Source organism: Dipteris shenzhenensis, chromosome 26, assembly GCF_047967505.1.
Source record: "Dipteris shenzhenensis isolate YYH24624 ecotype China chromosome 26, Dip_SZ_1.0, whole genome shotgun sequence".
In the NCBI taxonomy this organism is placed as follows: Eukaryota; Viridiplantae; Streptophyta; class Polypodiopsida; order Gleicheniales; family Dipteridaceae; genus Dipteris; species Dipteris shenzhenensis.
The window spans coordinates 6643890-6667960 of NC_141621.1; the positions used below are offsets into that span (position 1 = coordinate 6643890).

The 24071-nt window shown below is 48.9% G+C and overlaps 1 protein-coding gene across 1 annotated transcript in view; it reads right to left on the minus strand.

Annotated features, from left to right (window-relative positions):
• LOC147884590 (uncharacterized) overlaps window positions 1–21723 on the minus strand; it is a 125546-nt gene extending 103823 nt beyond the window's left edge. Inside the window, exon 1 of the mRNA XM_087397095.1 lies at window positions 21556–21723. Coding sequence (XP_087253221.1) covers window positions 21556–21673 — 118 coding nt within the window. The 5' untranslated portion in view covers window positions 21674–21723. The remainder of the gene's footprint in view (window positions 1–21555) is intronic.
• Window positions 21724–24071: the final 2348 nt, after the last annotated feature.

The window sequence follows — 24071 nt, forward strand, 5'->3', positions numbered from 1 at the left end:
GTTGTACACATCCATTGTATCTCCTACATCCATATGCAAACTGTCCCAATCTTCAAGAACATGATCTCTAAACTGTTTAGGCATAAACTGCTAGTAGAAGGCTTTCTTGAAGTCCTTCCACTTCTTTGGGGCTGACCCATCTGTGGTCTATGCACTCCACCATGCACTAGCTGTCGCTGTCAAGTGCAAATTGACCATTCTTAACTTGGAGGATTCTGAAAACTTTTCTGTACCGAATGCAGCATCAAACTGCCTCATGAACTGCAATGCTTTGTCTGTATGACCATACTGTCCATTGTAGGTCATAAACTTGGTCTACTCTACATGTGGGTTTCTTCAAAAGCCATCCCATTATGTTCTCACCATTCCCAAAGATTCACATAAATATTCGTGTATAAAATAGGCATTCCTATAATACTTTTCATATTTCTAAGTGAAACTATGTTTTCTTCTGATCCATTTTTGTCATATTTTTGCATAGTTGGAAGCTTTTTTTTTCCTTCGCTCGGACGCTCGGAAGATTTCGCTCGGAAAATGCTCGTCCCCGGTGCAGGGCAGCTCCCAAGGAGTGCAAAAGCAGCTCCATTTATTTAGAGAGTACCTATATTGTAGCCTAGATAAAACATACACACATATATATAGTTGGCCTTACATGAGTTTAAGACTGAGAGTCTTTTGGTTTTGATTTAAACTCTCTAATCAGTGATATCCCGTCCCGGTAGACTGCCCATTTACCATCCTTCCTGGCAGCCCGAACCTTTGCTAATTCCTTTGCCTTATCCTTCAGTTGAGCCTTGGTGAGTTCCTCGGCTATCCATATCTTCATCCCTTTCAGCTTGTGAGATTGTCGCAGAACTTTTATACGTATGTCTCGTGAGTTGAGCGTAATGATAGCATGGCCATTACGTTGACCGATATGTCATCATTTGGGTTGTCAGGATTGTCATCGGCATCTGCCGTCTAGTCAACAGTAGGCATGGCTGTTTGGACATGTGCTAAGGTATCACTAAAAGATTCATCTTCTTTATACCATCCATCTGGAAGCCCCCCAATTCTGATTTTCAAAGCATTATCCTTTCTAGCTGCATGTTCTTTAATCTCTTCCTGAATATCAGCTTTGTTGACCTTTGCATCAAACTCCATAGTCACGTCTTGCTTGGCTGTCTGCATTCAGTATGAACTAGATTCTTGACTGCACAGACTAGTTGGGGGGTAGGGGGGGAAGCATTGCATGACTTTATAACCTCGTCAATGACTTCCTTCTTACTAGGTCCTTCCAAGACTTGAATTCTAGCTATGGCATCCGTTAGCTGCATCCTCAGCTCTCTCACTTGATCTTGTAGGAAGTAAATTTGTTCATGATATCCAAGAATTGGTCGGTCAAAAAGACCACCTCGTTCATATATATGTGCATACGGGGAAGGTGTCCTGGCTGCCACTGTAGAGTATCTGGCTTTGTTACTGGAGGCTGCTGGAGTGGAAGGGGTTTTTGAAGAGGAGGAAGGTAGGCTGGGCCATGCTTTGCTGGCCATATCTCCTCTTACCCCCTGGCTGAGCTAACCCTCTAGTTGGTGGGCTGGGGGTTCAGCCCAGCTAGGGGTTCCTAATTCAAGAGCTTGCTACAACCAGCTAGGGGAGCAGGGAGCAGAAGCGGAACGGGAGCAAGAGGTACGCATGTACAGGTACGGACGGGAGCGGGTGCGGGTACGGACGGGAGCAAGTACGGATGTGAGCAAGACGGGAGCAAGTACAGGTACGGACAGGAGCGGGAGCGAGAGCAGGAACAGGTACGGACGGGAGCGGGAGTGGGAGCAGGTACGGACAGAAGGGAGGTGGGGAGGGGGCTAGCAGCGAGGCTACAAGAGGGGGGCTGGAGAGGCTATGGGAGGGGGGGAGCGGAGAGGCTACAGGAGGGGGGGCGGAGAGGCTACGGGAGGGGGGCCGGAGAGGGGGGGCGGAGAGAGAGAGTGATGCAGAAAATGTTACAGAAATTATGGCAAAACCCGGGGACAAAAATGCAGTTCTAGGAACAGGAAATTAGCCCAATGGTCAGCTACAGATGCAAACATACCTCAAGAAAGACATATTAATGTTTGAAAGGAATCCAGACCTGCAAAATTAGAACCTGCTCAAATGATCTAAAGGTGGAGAGGGGCAGGTGGGCAAGACCTAGGATCCCTAGAGAAGAAAGAATCTGCAAAATCTGCCCCACAGGGGAGCTAGGAAATGAGCAGCATGTACTCATAAGATGTGGATCCTATGCACATATCAGAGAAGGCTATGGGGACAGCAAAGACAATCTAACAAATCTTTCAGAGAAGCCAAACCAAAAGCTAGGAAGCTACTTAAAAGAGGTCTTGGAACACCGCAATAAGGTACTAGGACTAGCACACAAGCTAGCCCATCAAGTACACACTACATAGCCAGTTTGTAATAATTTCTTTCACGGGATGTAAGGATCACTACTAGTCAATAGTGATCGCCAGTCCCATGGATCTCCAAGGGTCTTGGTAAGAGGCCTAGCAGTGGGTGACACCTCGATGACGGACGTGAAAGCACTGATCACCATCAACCTCACTTTCGAGGCAATGTGGAGGGTGGGGAGGCCGACACACCCCCACGAGGCTGATGGTAGTAAAATTCCAGACAGCCATGGACAGGTCCACTTTCATGAGCGTGAGGGCCACACTCAAGGGATATGTCCTCATGCTCTTGTACGAAGAGCACCGAAGAGAGGGAATGGTATGTGTAATGGCAGCTAGAAAGAAAGAAAGAAAGAAAGTGTATTATTGTCCACTAAAGGCCAAAATGGGCCCATGGGACATCAAGAACTCTGCATACAAGATAGCACAAAATCAACGTGCCACAAAGAAGAGGTATCGTTGAATATCATCTAAGTGCTACGCAATACAATGCATTGTGCAAGTGAAAGTACATAATGTCAAATCTGAGCCTAAATACTAAGTAAACTAGATGCAAGGAAACCGCCCCTGGGTGCAAAATGGGGGGATGAGTACAATATGCCAATGCAAAGATACAAGTCCAGGTGTCACGGAGTCTGAGAACCAAAATAATACTGGAAATCCTGTCCATCGACTCTGCCTCCTGCTATGAGAGTACAAATCTGAGCAAAGGTGAGGTGAGCGGCTGGTGGGGCGAGATCTCCATGAGTAAGTCTCCTCCGAAAAGCTGCCATCATCCTGGATCGTCTGGAGATGAAGCAACGAGTACGTCCCCTATGTAACAAGATCCTGCGGCGTCTACAAACCATCTCATATGTACATCCACAGGGTGGAGGCATGTGTCCTGTGTGAGCTCTGACCTCCTCGTGCTCCTCTTGGTCTCTGTCCTCTGGTATAGCGTGTGCCTGAGCTCTATCAGGCTGGGCTCTATCATGCTCCGGTCTTTGTTGATGGTCTCTGAGGTAGTCTCGTCGAAGCATAGTGGCCTCCCTGACATAAAGAGCTAGGCAATGCTGATCCTCGTAGTCCATCACTCGTGAGAGAGGTCCAAAGCCATCCGTGAAGAGACAGTGGAATCTACCTCTGAGCTCATAATATAGTGGGCATCTGCAAATGAAGTGCTCCTCTGACTCCACCTCTCCCATGGTGCAACAAGGGCAGATCCTAGTCTCTCGGCCTGGTCGCCGTCCATCCTCCATGCGTCGCATCCTACCAGCCTCTATCTCGAGCTGATGCGAAGAGACTCTAAGCTGGCCAAGGGCAATCCTCAGTGAGTGGGACATGTGGATACCTGTATAGCCTGGTGGAATGACAAATCCATCCTCTGAGATCCGAAGGAAGTGGTCACGATATGTGGCCATCTTCGTCGGAAGCTGCGTGGGATAAATCCAAGTGCGATACGTATGAAGCTGCAGCAAGTCTGCTCTCGTGACCTGGCTAAGCTCGTGGCGAGTCAACTCGAGATGAGGGGCATCTATGCTGTATCGGAAGGGAGGCAGTCTATCCATGTCTAGTCCAAGAGATGTGAGCCACCTAGTGAGTCTGAAGTACCAGCAGTATCGGGCCCCAGATCGTGCCAACTCCATAGAAGATGCAAGTGCTAACCATGGCAACCGAGCTCTGCCTGCTGCTGAGTCTCCAAACTCCCTAACCCTATGCAAATACATGACCGACTGAAACGTTGCATCCAATGCAAGGGGAGTAGCTCCAAACTCTGCTAGCATGATCTCGTGCGGAACTGTAGCCTTGGCCCTAATGAGCTGAGAGAACATGATGATCTGTAACCTCTCTACTTGTCTCCAATCTGCAGCGCCGAGGTCTCCTGCTGCCCAGAAAGGAGCTGCATACATCGCAGCTGGTCTCACCAATGTATCAAAAAGCAAGGATTTCGTATCGGGATGCTGAAAGTGGGACTGAAAACACTGACGCTCAAGATGAGCCAACGAAGCATACCCTTTACTAATCCTATCTCATGCTGCATATGTCATGGTGAAAACCGGTCCCCTGAAAACTGCCCCCAAATAAGTGTACTCTCTAACAAGCTCAATGGGCTGTCCGTCATATGTGAAGCAAAACTCATCCGTGCTGTAAATACGATCAGAGGTGTTGAAAACCATAACCTTGGTCTTGCCAAGGTTTACGGTCAACCCCCTGTCCTGACAAAACCTGTGGAGTGCCTCAATATGTGCCTGGAGGCCCTAAGCAGTAGAGGAAATGAGAACCACATCGTCCGCATACAGGAGGATAGGAATGGAGGATCCTGAGAGAGTAGAGCCCACACCGCCTGTCATCTGTATAAACATCTCTAGCTCATCAATATATAATCCAAAGAGAGTAGGAGAGAGCGGGCAACCCTGCTTCACCCCAATCGTGCTGCATACCTCCTCTGAGAGCCCCTCACGTGTCCGAACCCGACCAATGACCCTCTCATACAAAGCCATGATAGCCCACTGTATCTCTCCACTGAAGCCCATCTAGCGAATCCTCTGAAACAATCTGAATCGCAGAACTGTGTCAAATGCCTTCCTGAAGTCCACGAAGCAACAATAAAGCCGTTGCCTTCGTGACTTTGCCTCCTCTACCAGTGCCCTGAGTGTGAGGATGTGGTCAAGTGTCGAATGATCCCTGCAAAATCCAGCCTGCCCTCTGGCTCTGAGTCCTGTCATCTTAGCATGGTCATTTATACAGCTTTCCAAAACTGATGCATAGATCTTGGCCATAACGTGGCCAATCATGATGGTCCTGTGATTCGACGGCTCCATAGGGTCCCCCGACTTGTGGATAGGTACTATGGTATTGCCTAACCAGGACTGTGGTAGGCCTGTACAAACAGACTCATTGAAGAGACGGGAAAGAACAAAATCTAAGGCATCAATCCCATGGATTACATACTCCGCTTGCAATCCATCATGATCCTTAGCTCTCCCGTTCTTCAATCGGTGGACTGCTGCACGGACACTCTCTGGTGTGAAGAGACTAGATGAAGCTGGCCTAGGGGAATGGGATAAATCGATGGCTGGCTGATCTGGAACATCGTATAGAGCTGAAGTGTATGTAGACCAGACACGTGGATCTGTGAGGGGGCTCTGAGACTTCGAGCGGAGGAATTTTCTCCAGAATTCCTTGGAGTCACAGCTGAAAAGCAAGCTTCTCAGCTCCTCATTCCGGGCTAGAAATTGGTGTTTCTTGCGCCTAACCAACCACTTGTAGTCTCTCTTGGTTTCGGCAAGGAGGGGAGACTTCTCCTTGGTCTCAAGGTGAAGTTTCCTGCAGAGTTCCTTACACTCCTCGTCATACCAACCGTTGCAAGGAACAAGACCAACCGGTGGGGGACTAGACGAATGACATGTGGCAGGGAATGACATGTGAGCGGCAGAAACGAGTGAAGTATGTACAAGTTCCCACCGGTCCTGCGTGGATGGTAGAGCATCTAATAGATGAGGACGGAGTAGGCGGCTAAGGTTCTGGCTATATACATCATCGAACTGGTGGTCGAAATGAACCTCGTAATAGGGTTGGCGGTCATGATAACGAGGGGGGGGTGGGTCATGGGAGACATTAGTCAAAGTAAAGTGGATGAGTGCATGGTCGGCAGAGGGCATGAAGGGGCTAACAGTAAGGCTATGGATGGAAGGGACTAGAGTCAGGGGACCTATGATGTAGTCGATCACGCTAGTACCACGCCCAGAAGCAGAAGAGAATGTAGGCATGGAAGACTGTGGCCACCTGGACAAGCCGTTATAAATGACCATACTGTGCGAGGTGAGGAGCTCCAGTAACTGACGTCCCTGATCTGTGGGCTGTACTGTGCAGTCTGATGAAGTCCGACAGAGGCTATCATCGTGAAATGCTGGGAGTATGACCGGATCCTCCATGAAGTCATAAGTGAGGGCCTGTTTGTCTGAGGTCCTCGCGTTGAAGTCTCCTAAAAGGATGACTTCTCCGCGATGTGAAAAATCTGCAATGTCCGCTGAGAGATCCTCAAATATGGACTGGCCTGGTCCAGTGGAAGAATAGATTGACTGCGCCGGGGGGAAGTAGCAAACTGCAATAAAAAGATCTCGCTGAGGGGCTCTGCGGCAGATGCGTACCCACAAGAATCGGGCATGTGAATCCGCTCTCTCCACTGTGATGATCCGATCGAGATGCTCTCTGTACAAAATGGCCACTCCTCCAGATCCTCTCACTCCAAATGTTCGAGTGTGCTGCCTGAAGGCAGATCTCCATGTATACCCTGTCACTCGTGGCAAAGGTCTCTCTGGACTCTCGTGTGTCTCCGTGAAAAAGATGATATCTCTCCCAAAGAATGCCCCCCGTAGATTGCCTGGCTGTGCTGTAAAAGAACCATTGCAGTTCCATATAACGATGCGTAGACTATCTGACGGGTGGTGTGTCCCATGGGCCCTGTCCTATCAAGCGGTCGTAGCAGGAGGTGGAGATGGGGCTATATCTGTTGGTCTGTCATCTCTAAGCACTGTGGAAGCACGCCTCAAAGTGCCTGTGATGAGTCTGCCATCCCTGATCACTGCCCACTTGCCCTGAGCTCGGGCTGCATCTCTCTGAGGCATGAGCGCCTTGCGCTCCTCAACCTGTATCTGAGTCAGATCCTCGTCCATGGAAATCTGTGGGTGGTCTCTGAGTGTCCCTCTCCTCCTGAGGGCAGCTAGACGTGCCTGGGCATCTCTGAATCTGATAATGAGGGGCTACTCTCTAGTTCGATCCCTCCCGACTCTATATGATCCTACTATGCCATGATCCTGTACTCCCAGTGTCTGAGAGACAAAGGTCACAGCCTGTGTCATCGTGGACTCTGTCGCCGAGGGCAAGATACCACGAATGCGAATGTTGAGGGCCTTTGTGGCCCTCTGCTGTGACTCGGCCAATGTAGCTGATACAATCGATCTCTGAGGCTGTGATGGCTGACGGCGGACGACATCCACCCACTCTGTGGCTCTCTGGACCTCTGTCTGAAGGGAGGTCAAACGCTCCTCAACCGCTGCTACTGCTGTAGTGGGAGATGTGTCTATGTGCTGAACGCGAGTCTCGATCTGCTGCCCTCGCTCTGTGTGTCCATGAATCTCTCCAGCAAGAGTCCTATGAGTCGCCTGTAAGACCTGAAGATCTGTCCTAATAGACAAGATCTCCCAATCCTGCTATGTCACTCGATCAGCAAGAGATGCAACCTGAGCTGTTAGTAGAGCAATGGTCTCGTCCTTCCTGTGAAGCATCTGAAGGGCAGATCGGAGGTGGGTCTCAAAGTGCTGAAGCTCTGGTAGGATGTGGCGGCAAGGACAAACAGCACAAGGCATGGAAGGAGAAAGAAAGGGAGAAAGGGGGGAAACCGGTAAGGTGGGTAGCGGGGATGAAGGAGAAGGCCGGAAAGGGGGAGAGAAAGCGGGTACCGGGGATGGAGAGGAGGGGATGGGTAAAGTTTGTAGAGAGGATGAGGAGGAGGGAGCCTCTGGCAAAGTGGGTAAAATAGGCAACAAAGGGGGGGAAGAGGTGACAGAGGGCTGTGAGAGGGGGAGCAAAAAGGGTGGAGAAGGGGTAGGAGAAGAAGGAACCTGAGAGGGGAGGGGTGAAAAAAACTGCGGGTACAAAGTAGCTATGGGCGGAAGATGAGATAATGGAGCTGAAACCGGTGTACCTGCGACTGGGAGTGCGGCAAGTGCGGGCACTGCGCTGGGCGGAAGATGAGATAGTGGAGCTGAAACCGGTGTACCTGCGACTGGGAGTGTGGCAAGTGCAGGCACTGCGCTGTCCTTTGAAGAAGATGCAAGTCCTCTTCTACTATAGTGCAGCATATCGGTCGTGGCGGCCATTGATGTTGCTGCTGTTGCTGCTTCTGTAACATGCTCGACGGTGTCGGCCATGTTTAATTACGGGAAACTGGCAACATTGAAAAGCGGGAGATGGCGAGCGCTGCCAATGTGCGATGAGAGAGAGAGAGAGAGAGAGAGAGAGAGAGAGAGAGAGAGAGAGAGAGAGAGAGAGAGAGAGAGAGAGAGAGAGAGAGAGAGAAAGAAAGAAAGAAATTTTATTAAAGGTCCACGGAAGGCCATACATGGCCTATGGGACACAAAATCATCCGAAAGGAAAATACATCATCAACGATGCGCCAACTAGGTGGCCTCATCGTAATACCGCTAAGATGCCAAAAATGGCTACAAAAATCCTAGATACAAAATGAAATGAAATAGAGTACCAAAATTGCCTAGATACAAAATGTAAAATATGAAATATGAGGAACATCGTCTTCCCTAAGGGGTCTGTGATCCAAAGAAATGATGGAAGTCATGGCCATCGACCATGCCTCCTGCCATGAGTGTGAAGATCTGGGCAAGTGTCAAATGGGCTGCTGGCGGTGCCAAGTCTCCATGGAGCAATCTCCTCCGAAAATCTGCCATCATCCTCCGTCGTCTAGAAATAAAGCGACGGGTACGGCCTCTGTGTAAGATCATCCTGCGGTGCTGCCGGATCATGTCATATGTACATCCTCGGGGTGGAACCATCGGTGCTCTCTGGCAAGATGGGCTATCTCTGTGCTCATGGTCCTGCGCCTCGTCCTGCTCCTCATGAATAACCAGGTCTCTGGCAGGGATGCGACGGTGCTCTCTGAGGAATCTCTCTCTATATCTGGTGATCTCCCTGATGAACAACGCTAAGCAATACTGATCCTCATACTCCATAATCCGAGAGAGAGGTCCAAATCCGTGCCCAAATAAATAGTGAAATCTGCCACGGATCTCATAATATAAAGGGCATCTGCAAACAAAGTGCTCCTCAGTCTCCACCTCCCCCATAGTGCAACAAGGGCATATCCTAGTCTCTCGCCTGGGTCTATGTCCGGTAGCTGTACGACGCATCCTGCCGGCCTCAACGTCTAATCTGTGGGAAGATATCCTGAGTGAGTGCGACATATGAACGCCGATATATCCTGGGGATATGATGAAGCCATCCTCTGAAATCCTGAGAAAATGGTCACGATATGTGGCCATCTTCGTAGGAAGCTCCGTGGGATGAACCCAAGTGCGAAACGTGTGTAGCTGCAACAAATCTGCCCTGATAACCTGGCTGAGCTCATGTCGAGTGAGAGGGAGGCGAGGGGCATCTATGCTGTATCGAAATGGTGGCAGCCTATCCATATCCAAGCCCAGCGAGGTGAGCCATGTGGAGAGTGTGTGGTACCAACAAAAAGTATGACCTCTCTCCGCTAACATCTGCGAGGATGTCAGTGCTAGCCACGGTAATCGTGCTCTGCCTGCTGCTGAGTCTCCGAGCGCCCTGATCCTATGCAAGTACGTAACTGACTGAAATGCTGCATCTAGCGCTAGGGGTGTAGCTCCGAACTCTGCGAACGTAATCTGATGCGGTACCGTGGGCTTCGCTTTGATCAATCTGGAGAACATGATGATCTGTAACCTCTCTACTCGTCTCCAATCTGCAACCCTGAGATCTCCTGCCCAAAAGGGGCTAGCATACATGACTGCAGGTCTCACCAGCGTATCGAAAAGTAAGGACTTCGTGTCGGGATGCTGAAAATGTGACTGTGCACACTGCCTCTCGAGAAGAGCCAAGGCGGCATACCCTCTACTGATCCTATCTCGTGCTGCATGCGTCATGGTGAAGACTGGACCTCTAAATGTGGCACCCAAATATGTATACTCCCTAACTAGCTCCACCTCCTGCCCATCAAATGTGAAAGAGAACTCGCCTCTCCTATAAACCTGGTATGACGTGTTGAAGACCATGACTTTGGTCTTCCCAAGGTTTACAGACAACCCTCTGTCCTGACAAAAGCTGTGGAGTGCATGGAGATGTGCCTGTAAACCCTGCTGGGAGGAAGAAATAAGAACCACGTCATCTGCATAGAGGAGAATCGGTATCGTGGATCCTGCCAGTAAAGAACCTGTACCACCCATCGTCTGTATGTACATCTCTAACTCATCGATATAGAGACCAAAGAGTGTCGGAGACAAAGGACACCCCTGCTTCACCCCTATCGTACTGCGTACTTCCGCCGACAGCCCCGCCCGTGTCCTGACTCTACCTGTGACTCTCTCATACAAGGCCATGATCGCCCATTGAATCTCCCCATTGAATCCCAAGTCACGAAGTCGCTGGAAGAGTCTGAAACGCGGCACAGTGTCAAATGCCTTTCTGAAGTCCACGAAGCAACAATAGAGCCGTTGCTTACGTGACTTCGCCTCCTCAATCAAAGCCCTGAGTGTGAAGATATGATCTAGAGTCGAGTGCTCTGCACGAAATCCTGCCTGCCCTCTAGCTCTCATGCCTGTCGCCTCGGCATGGTCATTTATATGTCCTTCTAGAATGGTCGCATAAATCTTGGCCATGACATGGCTAATCATAATGGTCCTGTAGTTCGACGCCTCCAAAGGATCCCCCGACTTGTGTATGGGTACTATGGTATTTTCTAGCCAACTAGGTGGAAGACCTGTACAAATGGACTCGTTAAAAAGACGGGAGAGGACTGTAGCTAAGGCATCAATCCCATGGATTACATACTCCGCTTGCAATCCATCATGGTCCTTAGCTCTCCCAGTCTTCAAACGATGAGCTGCTGCTCGGACACTGCTGCTCGGACACTATTGGATGAGAATAAGGCAGAGGAGGTGGGTCTAGGCACATGGGATAAGTCGATCTGTGGCTGGTCTGGAATATCATATAAAGTGGAAGTATAGGCAAGCCAAACCTGCGGGTCTGTAAGAGGAGTTTGAGATTTCAAGCGAAGGAATTTCTTCCAGAATTCCTTGGAATCACAGCTGAAAAGTAAACTTCTCAGCTCCTCCTCATTCCGGGCTAGAAATTGGCACTTTTTGCGTCGCACCAAACGCTTGTAACTCTTCTTGGTCTCAATGAGGAGGGGAGACTTCTCCTGTGTCTCAAGGCGAAGCTTCCTGCGGAGTTCTTTACACTCCTCATCATACCATCCATTACAAGGCACAAGACCGACTGGTGGAGGACTGGATGTGTGGCAAGTGACGGGGAAGGACTTGTGGGCTGCTGAGATGATGGAGGTATGTACAAGGTCCCACCGATCCTGTGTGGAGGGTAGGGCATCGAGAAGGTGCGGACGGAGAAGACCACTCAGGTGCTGGCTATAAATATCATCAAACTGGTGGTCAAAATGAACCTCATAGTATGGCTGACGCTCATGATGTCTAGAAGGGGGGGCATAAGGAATCTGGGTAAGAATAAAGTGCAGACGTGCATGATCGGCTGAAGGCATAAAAGGGTCGACTGTGAGGTTATGTACAAAAGGGATTAAAGTCGGGGGACCCAAGACGTAATCAATGACGCTCGTACCACCACCCGCGAAGGGAAAACATGTGGCTGTGGATGAATGCGGCCACTGTCGAAGTCCATTATAAATGACCATGCCGTGCGATGAGAGAAGCTCCAATAGGCGATGTCCCTGATCTGTCACCTCTACCCCTCTATCTGAAGATAAGCGTGGAAAACTCTCATCTGGGGCAGCTGGAACTAAGACTGGATCCTCAGCAAAGTCCAAAATCTCTGCCTGTCTGTCTGATGTCCTCGCGTTGAAGTCTCCTAAAAGGATGACCTCTCCGCGGCGTGAGTACTCCAATACATCGGCTGACAAATCCTCAAAAGGTGACTGTCCTGGTCCATCTGAGGCATAACGAGACTGTCTCGGGGGAAAGTAGCATACTGCAATAAACAAGTCTCTCAGGGGGGGTCTCCTGATCCGTACCCAAAGATATCTGGCCCGATGGTCTCTGCTCATGACTGTGAGTATCGATCTGAGATGCTCTCTATAAAGAACTGCCACACCGCCAGATCCTCTGACTCCTCCTAATCGTCTAGTCTGCTGTCAAAAGACAGACTCCCAGGCATACCCTGTCACCTGCGGCAAGCCTCTCTCTGGGCTCTCATGGGTCTCTGTAAAGAAGACGATGTCCTGATCAAAAAAGGCCTCTCGTAAGTTGCCAGGCTGAGCTGTGAGGGAACCATTACAGTTTCAAACTGCGAAACTCAAGCTATCTGGCAGACTACGTGTCCCATAGGCCTCGTGTCGTCAACTGTGGGCTCCAGCCGGTCTAGATCGCATAGCTCCTATCAAAAGTCTGCCCTCTCTGATCACGGCCTCTGATCACGGCCCACTTGCCCTCATGACGGGCAACATCCCTCTGTGCAATGAGACGTCTATGCTCCTCCCACTGAAGAGCTATAAGGTCCTCATCCATGTGAATCTGTGGATGGTCCCTCAATCTGGATCTCCTTCGTAATACTGCGAGACGGGCCTCAGCATCTCTGAATCTAATGATAAGTGGCTGGTGCCGTGCTGGATCCCGGCCCACTCGATATGCAGCTACTATGCCATGATCCTGAACTCCGAGTGTCCCAGATATGAAATCTGTCGCCTGATCCATGGCTGATCTCGTATCTGATCGCTCAACTCCGCGGATGCGGATGTTGAGGGCCTTCTGAGCTCGCCGCTGACTCTCGGCAATAGTCTCAGAGATTGTGGTCTGCTGGGCCTGTGGGGCTCTACGCACAACGTCCACCCACTCTGAGGTCTTCTGTACCTCTGTCTGCAGTGTGGCCAACCTCTCCTCAACTGCTGCACTAGCTGGAGGAGCTACATGCAGCTGCTGGAGGCGATCATCGCATGCCACAACATGCTCCTGAATGTGTGTCTCCAGCTGCACTATGCGCTCAGCATGTGTCCGTAACTGGATATCCCGATCAATATCTCTGGTATGAAGCTGGCGAATATGGGAGTCCTGATCAGATCTATGACTCTCAACTGTCGATACAGTGTGTGTATCTGTGCTGTGAGAGACTGAATCGCAGCGCCCTGAAGTCTGCAAGTCTCCATGCACTGCATAACTAAATCTCTCAATCGCAGATTATCTGCCAGGACTGCTTCCGCTGTGGAGGGTGAAGGGGAGAGGGGGTACAAGGATGAGGGGGTAAGAGGGTAAGAAGGTGAGTAAAGGAGGGGTGCAGAAAATGGAGGTCCTGAAGAGAGAGATCCGGTAGAAGGAAGTAGGGAGTCAGGGACCGAAGAAGAGCCTACACTAGGGGAGGAAGGGGCTGAAAGGGAGGGTCGGTGGGGAGAGGTGGGAAGAAGCTGGGTAGGGACTAGGGGAGGGGAAGAAGAGGAGGGAGGAGGCTGGGTAGGGAATAGGGAAGGGGAGGAAGAGGAAGGAAGAGGATGGGTAGGGACTAGGGGAGGGGAGGAAGAGGAAGGAAGAGGATGGGTAGGGACTAGGAGAGGGGAGGAATAAGCAAGGGAAAGGGCTAGGGAGGAATGAACGGGAGCAAGAGGAGGAGGTGAAACTGAAGGAGGGAGAGGAGGAGGATTGAGTAGAGGAGGTGGGTAGGAAAGGGTTGGGATTGAGGCAAGGGAGGTAACCGGAAGTGATGGGGGAGATGGAAGTAAAGGAGATGGGGTCGGAGCCACAGGAGGATTGAGTAAAGTAGATGGGTAGGAAAGGGTTGGGGTGGAGGCAAGGGAGGTCGTTGGAGGTGGTGGGGAAGGAGATGTTAAGGGTAAAGAAGAACTTGCCTCTTCGGCTCTTGTACTGCTGCCTATGCTTTTATCTTTCTCTACTTTTGCTCCTTGGAGGGCCATGGTGGAGCTCCTTGTTTGTGGCATCTCCTTACTCCTGGAAGTGCTGAATTCTCTGCTCAAAACTGCCTCTAAGGGCCATGGTGGAGCTGCTGAATTCTCTGCTGTCAAAACTGCCTCTTTTTGCCCTCAAAACTGCCCCTTTTTAACTCTGTTTTCTGTTTTTTCTGTTTCCTGCACTTTAAGGACACTTGCTGTAAGTCTATTCACACGGGGGGGGGAGAGAAGTTTAAGACTTTCCTTAAACCCCCTTCCCTTCCAACAGAGGCTTGCGCAGGGAGGGAGAGGCTTCACAGGGAGGGAGCTGTTGGCTTTTGCGCAGGGAGGGAGGGTTGGCTTTAGTAGAATGATGAACCGAATCTTTCTTAAACACTAAGGTTGTGTGGTAGTATTTTTCGGTGTCTCCTCAAGAAGGGCTCTGGCTTGAAGGGCCTGGATCCGAAGCTCCTCCGAGCCCCCGGGGATGCCTGCTGGAGCCGCTGAATGGAGGCGAGGTCCCTCCGAAGAGCTCTCTCTCTACCCCACCACTCTTGTCGAACCTGTAGGGCTGCGAGCTGGCAGATTTGGCTGGACTCCTGCAAAGCCTGCGCCACCGAATCAACCAGATCCGCGCACTCGTCCCAGTCTCTATCCCAAAGACTGCAAATACTGCTGCGCACGTCCTCCCTCGAGAAAATGGAGTCGGGAATCCGGCATGAGCGGGGGGGAAGGGCCTGAGCTGCCGAATCTAATGATAAGAGCACAGGCGCATGGTCGGAGAGTGTCGTCCCTGGAACTATACCGGCCTGACCGCCTCTGCTGATGGCCCAATCACTAACATAAAATCTATCCAGCCTCTCCAAGAGTCTGCCTCCTTCCCTGCGGAAGCCCCACGAGAAGTCCAAGCTCCCGTGCCGACGCCGGAAGGACGGGTCTCGCCAACAGTCCCTTCCTCCTGTCGCAAAGATAAAAGAGTCCCAAGCGGACTGCTCTGCCTGAGACATACCTGTAAACTCCGGTCCTCTGCCCTGCTGGTCCTCCAAGGTCTCCAGATTGTTGAAGTCACCTCCAACAATCCAGGAATCCATGTCTGGGAGAATCCCTGTAAGTGTCCTCCAGAAGGTGGCTCTACAACGGAGATCTGTGGGAACATAAATGTTGAGGATTCCAACTCTGGAGCCCTCCAATTCCAGGCCTACCCAAAGGGCACGACCTGGAATCAACGTGCCATGACCGAAAACTCCCTGGGCTAGCTGCTCTCCCACGGAAGTACAGACACCACTACTCCTCCCCAGTGCGCCGATCGAGGGCTCCCAATATAAAAGGTACTATCTAACCGATCAGTCAATGGCGACACTATTTCGGAATATCCTTTGATATGCCTTCAATAAAATTGGACAAATCCCAAGAATGATCGCAAAGCGGTCAAACTCTGAGGGATAGGCAAAGTCAGTATCGCAGCCACTTTCTTTGGATCCATTTCTACCCCCTCAAGAGTAATAATGAATCCTAAATATTCAAGTCTCACCATACACAGTACAATTTTCTTTTTATTTACATAAAGACTGGCTTTCCTCAAAGTATTGAACACTATTCTTATGTGTTCATGATGCCCAACAATATTTTTGCTGAACACAAGAATGTCCTCAATAAAATGTACTACAAACTTCCCGATATATGGGCGGAGTAAATCGTTCATAAGCATGACGAATGTAGTTGGAGCATTGGTAAGTCCAAACGGCATTACCAAAAACTCATAATGTCCAAACCTGCTTCTAAAAGCGGTTTTATGTACATCCTCGGCTCTAATATGGATCTAATGGTAGCCATATTTAAGATCTATCTTACTAAAAATTATGGCCCCATGTAACGCATCTAGCAAATCATCGATCCGAGCCATCGGATACCTATGCTTAGCAGTGATATTATTCAGTGCTCTGTAATCTATATAGAGGCGAAAAGTATATCTTTCTTTTTCTTCAATATCATTGGTGAAGCAAAAGGTGAGAAACTGGTTTGAATCTGCCCCAGCTTGAGGTATTCTTCCAGTTGTCTTCGTACCTCCGCTTCTTCGGTAAAACTTAACCTATAGGGAGGTCTATTTACAGGTTTTGCCCCCAGGATTAGTTCAATCTTATGCTGAACATTCTGCTCTGGAGGTAACTCATCCCTATAACAATCAGAGAACTCCTCTACTATTTGATCAACCAACTTGGCCATCTCTCCATTTTGGGTAACATCAGTGCTAGCCAAAGGACCATCAATCTTTACTAGAGGAGGGGTAAAGGATGCCGTAATGAAACTTCATAATGGCCGAGCGAAGGATCATGAGGGGTTATGCATTGAGTTCATTGCGTATGGGATTAACCTCCTAGCCCCGATCTTAGCAAAGCTTGATGCGAATGGCAGTCTCAACCCTAAGAAATGCACCATTGGAGCCACTCAAGGGAGGTTATTAGGACATATTGTCTCATCCGAGGGCATCAAGCCTAACCCCGAGAAGGTAGAAGCCATCCTCAAGCTCTCCCCACCAACAACCAAACATTAGGTACGCTCATTTGTTAATCTAGCAGGATACTATCACTGCTTCATTGATCAATATGCTGCTTTGACATGACCCATGACTATGCTATTAAAAGATGGGGTTGATTCTCTTGGGATGAGGATTGTGATCATGGGTTTGCACAAATCAAGAATGCTCTGGCTTCAGAACCCATTCTACACAATCCTGATTGGTCAAAGACTTTCTATATCAATCCTGGATTTGGTGAGCACACTCTGGTGGGTATTCTTCTCTAGCAAGGGGAGGATCGGTTCATGTATCTTGTTCGATTTGCTTCTCGACAATTGCTCAACACTTTTAATGAAGCTGTTTGTTTGGGGTTTCCACACACTTGGACCATTAACACTATCTCACCCATCCACAAGGCAAGGGATCCCATAAGCCCGAAGAACTATAGGACCATTATGATTGGACATGTCATGTCCAAGATTTATGCATCAGTACTTGACTCCAAGGTTAGCAGGCTTGCAGAGTGTCGAGGACTTATAGCAGCAGGACAGGCTCGATTCCGGCGTGATCATGGAACCATGGACCACATTCTCACGCTCAGATGTATCATCGAGGAGGCGAGGTCACGGAAGCAGAGGGTTTATTGTTGCTTTGTGGATTTCCGCAAGGCATTTGACATGGTCCCGAGAGGCCGCCTCATACGGCGCTTACAGGACTTGGGTTATGACCAGGAGATCATTTGGGATGTCATGGCACTTTACGAGAGAGTTTCTGGCAGAGTTCGGGCAGGATCCGGGTGGACAGACGAGATCATGAGCACCATCGGGATCCAACAAGGGTGTCCTTTGTCGCCTACCTTGTTTGGCCTCTACATTAACGAGCTTGAGACAGTGATGCAGACACAGGGGGGTGTAGGTTGCTCTCTTGCGGGCATGTTGATCCAGATATTGCTCTACGCAGATGACGTGGCTCTCTTGTCTTTCTCAGCAGAGGGGCTCCAGAGACACCTAGACGCACTTCAGTCCTTTTGTGAGTCTCATGATTTGAAGGTCAACCTGGGTAAAACCAAGGTCATGATCTTTAATACATCTCGAGCCATCATGCGTCAGGAGCAGTTCACATTTGAGGGGTCACCTGTTGAGATAGTTTCATCATACACTTATCTTGGGGTTAGCTTCTCTGGACCCAGCTTCACTATGAGACCCGCGATGTAGGCACGCTTGAGCAAAGGGTATGCTTCATTGGCTAGACTAGAGAGGCAGTGCTTCCGCTTGCACTTTCAGGATCCATGCACCAAGGGGTTGCTTTTTAACTCCTTGGTTCACCTAGCGGGGATGTACGGCAGCCCTTGTTGGGGGCCAAACTTGTCGGATACAGAGTGGGCCCGTGAGGAGCAGCTACAAGTTCTCATCTTATCACGGATGATTTGTGACAAGCCATCCGTTCCTCACCAGATCATTCAGGCTGAGAGTTTGGGTCACCCCCTTTACAGCTGTAAGCCACTCCATCTCTCAGTCAAACTCCTTGAACGAATTCATGCATATGAGCAGACCCACGAGACCAACCTCTTCTCTATTTTAATTATGTGACGTCGATTTGGCTCCTGCTGACTAGGCCGGCCTTTGTGAGCATAGTCGTTAATCTTTATTAAACGACTAAATGTAAGCAAGCTTCCCCAAGAGCGGTTCACATCAATGTAAGTAGCTCTACTGACTACCGAGCCCACAACTAGCAAAACATCAATGTATGTAGCTCTACTGACTACTAGCAATAGCGGTTCACAGCAATGTATGTAGCTCTACTGACTATCGAGCCCACAACTAGCAAAACAGCAATGTACGTAGCTCTGCTGACTACCGAGCCCACAACTAGCAAAATCAACAGTACTATCGTATCCACAGTTCCAACACCCTCTCACACCATACAACGTTGTGGCTGCAACTTTTGGCATTAACCAAAATACCGCCCTTCAAGCCCGACGCCAACCCAATAGAGCGCTTGATTCATCTCGTAAAGTGCACCTCCCATGCAACAGCTGAAGGATCGCTTTTTTATAACACCCAGCTTCTGCGATGCCTAGGAGCCTTGAAGACAACAATCCATGACCCTTCACATGCGCCACTCAATCCAAACAACGAGAAATCAATTGCGCCGACCCTGTTCGAGACTCCGTGAGCCACCATAAATCCTATCTGGCCTTACAACGGTGCCTCGGGAATCAGCCCCAAGAATCACGATTCAAGTTCTTTGTATACATGCAGTTCTCCCGCACATGCTTCCAAACAACCTTAAGGATGAACTTTAAAGTTTTTAATCGGGACTCGGCGGCACTCAATTTTCGGAAGTTTTGCCAAGATGTGATCTCGATAGCCTCTATTATAGACAACCAACATTTGCATACCCGTTTTCCATGAGCGTTCGAAATTGCTTGAACTCGGAAGTTGGAGAACATTCACACGTTCATACACAGAGAGTTCACTCGCAAAGTCTTCCTGCACCTTCGTGACCTGACGCTCTGATACCAGATATTACGATCACTAACGTATAACCTATTTCATTTTCCCAATTCAACGATCAATCACGGGGCAGGCACTCTTATTATCCTCCCAGCCAATTCTCCGTGGTAGCAAACTCTCAGAAAAATATGATCTTACGTGAAAGCTCCTGCTTGCATATTCCACCAAGCCCCAATTACCTAGATGGATCTAGTATGCCACATGTCTTCATTCTAAGGTATCTCTTAAATGCATCTTTACTATCCCTCTCTTGGGATATCAATTTATTCACTTGCCCCTAGGCACATTTCCACACTTAATGCATTTAAGACCCCTAGCCTTAGACCCATCTAGTCAGTGCCTTGTCACCCTCATCAAGGACCTTGACATTAACCCCTTTGACCATTTACATGAAGTCCAGTAAATATAATACAAACATTGATCCTTTATAAAGGAAAATGTCGACTGACCCTTCCGAGGTCGTGTTGCCTCAACTTGAGCGTAACAGAGAGGCCTCCCATATCCATGCTGTAGAATCTACAGCAGTGGTAAATAGCCCATGACTCCTGAAGGAACTGAATGCTAAAAGACACTTTTGTCAAATGATCGATTGCTGCTCAATCTCCTCATGGCATTGGGTATGGCCCGCATAAGTCCCCCAGAAAGGCACTTCTAGACTCTCAAAAGGCTCCTCATCAAGGGGGAGACCTTCCCTGTGAGAGGGGCCTTTGGAAAAAACCATCTATGGACCTACTGCCACTATCCACCTGTATGAGGGTGTTCCTGAGAAGCCCTCATTGAAGCAAGAGCTTCCAAGTCTTAGAGCTTGGGGTGAGACCGCATACCACCAACTTGCCCAGAAGGGCTCTACTCCGCATCTTTGGGTATGATGCCAAAGTCTCCCTTGGCATGCAATAGAATCATCATCTACCACACCACCTTGGCCCTGATTTTCTGTGTGCCGCCCGATCCCGCCCATAAGAAGTTGCGCACCAAGCACTTGAGCTGACCCATACATCTCTTGTGAAAGCACCAGCAACAGGCTATGCACCAGGACATGGCAAGCACGACTTGGTTGGCCACCAAGGCCCTGCCTCCTAGGAGAATTTTGCCGAGCTCCAATAAGAATCTTGTGCCACACACTCTCTAATACTTGGGGCAATCTGCTACTCTGCTGATACATCCATGCACACAAGGTATCTCACTGTCTAACCCTATTGTGGACACTCGCATGAGGACCATAGACATATCTTTTCTGTTCGACATGGGGAGATAGACCACCGAATGACGATAGCACTCCTTAATCAATGGGCCTCATCACAGAGACTATAGTGGAGGATGGATGTACCTAGACATGGCGAGCGCCATCAATGATCTATCACTTTCTATTCTCCTTCATGAGAAGACCATGAAGCTGACAACTAGGAGAGATAGCGGGATAGTGAGAGTGATGGACGGAATGAAGCTGTAGAAGAGGAAGAGCAAATGGCAGGCACAATGGAGCTGTAGAAGAGGAGATAGCGGGCACAATGGAGTAGAGGGGGAGCAGCTGTAGATGGCGGGAAGAACAGTAGCGGGCAGAGAATAATGGCGGGCAGAAGAGTAGCGGGCAGAGAATAATGGTGGGCAGATCAGATAGCGGACAGAACTGTAGGCTGCGTGTAGATATGTGGGAGAATAGCGGGCTGAATGGCGAGGAGAATGGCGAGCTGAGTGGCGAACTGAAGAGCTCAGTGTCGAGCTCTTGAAGAGCTGAGTGGCGAGCCGAATCCCACGAACTGAATGGCGAGCTGATTTCCATGAACTGAAGCACGGGCTGAAGTGACAATCTCTTAGCTGAAGTGACGGGCTGAAGTGACTACCAAAGCTCTCCAATGGTGAGGCTCAAGGTAAGAGAGGTTGAGCTCAAGATGGGATTGGAGAAGGCATCCCTCCAAGGCGAATGAGGGAGGGGCTTCATGTCCTCAATCTCTTACCTCAACCTCTTGGAAGATAGCCTAGCTCTGATACCAAATGAAGATGCAAGACATGGAATGGAAAGGAAAGTAGAAAAGCAAGACTAGGCAAACATAATGGAAATGAAATAATGCTAGAAAGAAATGTACAACCAAGCACAGTACTTACATGATCAAGAAAGGCTTGAGGCTTGATTGATTTGACATGAGAAAGTACAATGCCTTTATAGGATAGGCACACACACTCTAAGTGTCAAATGTATATGGGATAAGTCCCATAGTGACACGTGGCACTGTAGGATATAAAGTAGTATAGTACTACTCTAGAACACACTAAAAGTCACTCAAATTGACTCCATTTCCTAACAAAAAGTAGTAGCTTAATAAAATTCCCAGATACCTTATCATTGAGATAAACCAGGTCACATAACTAATCATTCAAAACAGAAGCTTGTCAAACTTCAGGCTAAGTCGTGCTCAATCATAGAAACACAATATAGCTTAATAAGGCAGAAAAGCACCACACATATACCTGATACACTACTGTCTTCCATGGCATCCAAGCCTTCAAGTTCTCTTTGAATATCTGCCTCCACATCCCACAGAGTATCATGATAATTCGTGTTCGCAGATCCACTTAAGATAGGCATGCAATATGAAGCACAGAACCCTATAAGCCTTTCAAAAGTTTCATGGCTAAAACCAGTGAACCTTGCAGCTGCATCCAATGTCAAAGGCTTCAATTTCACCCTAGTATCAACTTTACAATAAAAATTGCAGAGTATTTGGTTTCAGTCATTTATTAAATGAACCAAAAGCACACAAGAACACCAATCAAGCCATCAAAGGTTACGATATTCCATCAACCCACCTGACTGCATAAAAATAAAACTTCACCCGTAGAGTTGCTCCTGGATGCATAAAATCAAACTAACAGTGCAGTTTGCATTATCAACTGCATAACAAGGGAACATAGAGGGTATCCTTCTAGTCAATGGATGCATAAAATCAAACTAATAGTGCAGTTTGCATTATCAACTACAGAACAAGGGAACACAGAGGGTATCCTTCTAGTCATAGTTAAAGATATTTCATCTAATGGCCATCATGTGATGCCTTGTGTTAGCAAAAAAAAAACTGGATTTTAGGCCACATGAAATGGAAAGCCAATGCTGAAAGATAATATGTCAGTCTGCATGGAGATAAACCTCTCTCGCCCAAAAACAGCAGGTGCAGATGTTTGAGGCTATGAACTGCCCAGAAGCTTCGAGGCCGAGACTGCCCACGTTTAAAAGCAAAAACCATGAAATACCTCTACATGGGAAATTGTACCAAAAGATCGATGTTTTTTGAACCTTCAAAGATTGTCCAAAGAATGATTCAGCAGCCTCACATTTCTCTGCCAGATGGACCCCGAAAGTGTCCACAATTGGGACTCTTGCAGCAACTGCTTGTGTATTGACCAAGCTGGTATCCATAACCAGCCCCAAAAATACCGATCCTACCTATGCCTAGCTCTCATCATAAAGGGGCCTACACACAGGCCTTTTCTCAGATCTGACCTACCCAAGTCAAGAGAGACACTAAGCACTATTTTTTTGGTCTGTCAAGAAAAGGACTTCTATTAAGTATGAAAAGGCCCCAAGAGCAGAGTGCTCAAGGCAAGGATACACTAACATAGAATGAGAAAAAACAGGAGGGTCAAACCCTAATCAACAAAAAAGTCTAGTAATGATCCACGGCGAGGTTGAAAGTGCCACCTCATACCTGTAGTGAATTCTGAGAAGGACAGCCTCTCCACGCCCTGTTGAAGAAGGTCCTCCTGGTAAAAGCACCCTTGGAAGACCCCTACATACTTGACCAAATGACCATCCAAGTGTATACAGTGTCTATCCAAATATTAGCCATGGTGTGAGAAGGGTGGACCTAGGAACCATCAAATGCCTCTATGCATTTGGGTCTCCAGATATGCCAAGATGAAATGCTCAATCTGTCCCACCATATTCCTGCGCCATCTTTAGGGCATGTTGCAGGCTATACCCACAAGCCTCACCAGATAGCTCGCCATGTAGGTCTTGTACCCCGGGATGCCCCGCCATCTTGCTGCTCATCATTAACCTCTTGCTAGGGCCGATAAGCTTGCCCTGCCATCTCCCTTCCTCAAAGACAACATCAGATGCAACCACTTTTATGCTTCTAGGTACATGATTACTTTCTTTGTCTTTTCTGGCATATGCCCTAGGTCTCCTTCCCCACGCTATCCTCATTTGGGGGCTTACAGATGGGGAGGTGACCTTTCCAACAATTATTTGGTTGAGTAATGTTCTATGGATATTGTTCCATCATCTCCTTACAGACCTGCACATGCCTCAATGGACAAGATGAAAGGCTCGTTGGGACTGGTTGAGCCAGCCAACCAGGCCTTGATAGGGCTGGTCAAGAGGGCTGGGTGCCTGCCTAGAAAGAGTGCTGCAATGAGGCAGTACCCTCCCCTTTATATAGGGCTAGCAACCAAGGCGGCCAGCACACAGCCCCAAAAGGGCAGCCCACAGCCCCATATATGGGGAGCTCTGGGGTCGGTTGGGGAACAACAAAGTCGGCCAGAAGGCCTTTCTGGTCGGTCAGTTTTGGGGGGTTTCTCCCCTATAAAAGGAGCCCCTTGGCAGGGCATTTCACATCCAGCAGGCCAACACACAAGGGAGCAGAAGGAACAGCACTAGCCTCACCTTTGGGCCTCAATCCAGGAGGCAAAGCAAGGGCAACAGTTGTTGTAGATTGAGCTCATCTAGGACTGGAGCCTAGGCTGTCTTCTAGGCCAGCAAGGTGCTGAGGACTTTGGAAGGAGAGTCTACGTACGCTCGAGGTGGAGCATGTGGGCTCAGTGATCAACAAATATCCGGCAGATAGTAGAAGTACCTTTTGGTATATTAGAGGACCACATCTTGGTGGGACTCTAGATCTATCTTTTGTATTGTGTCCATAGCTTTGGACAGAAATATATTGTTTTGGTGGTTTCTATATCTGGCTTGGATCATTGTCTATTTACTA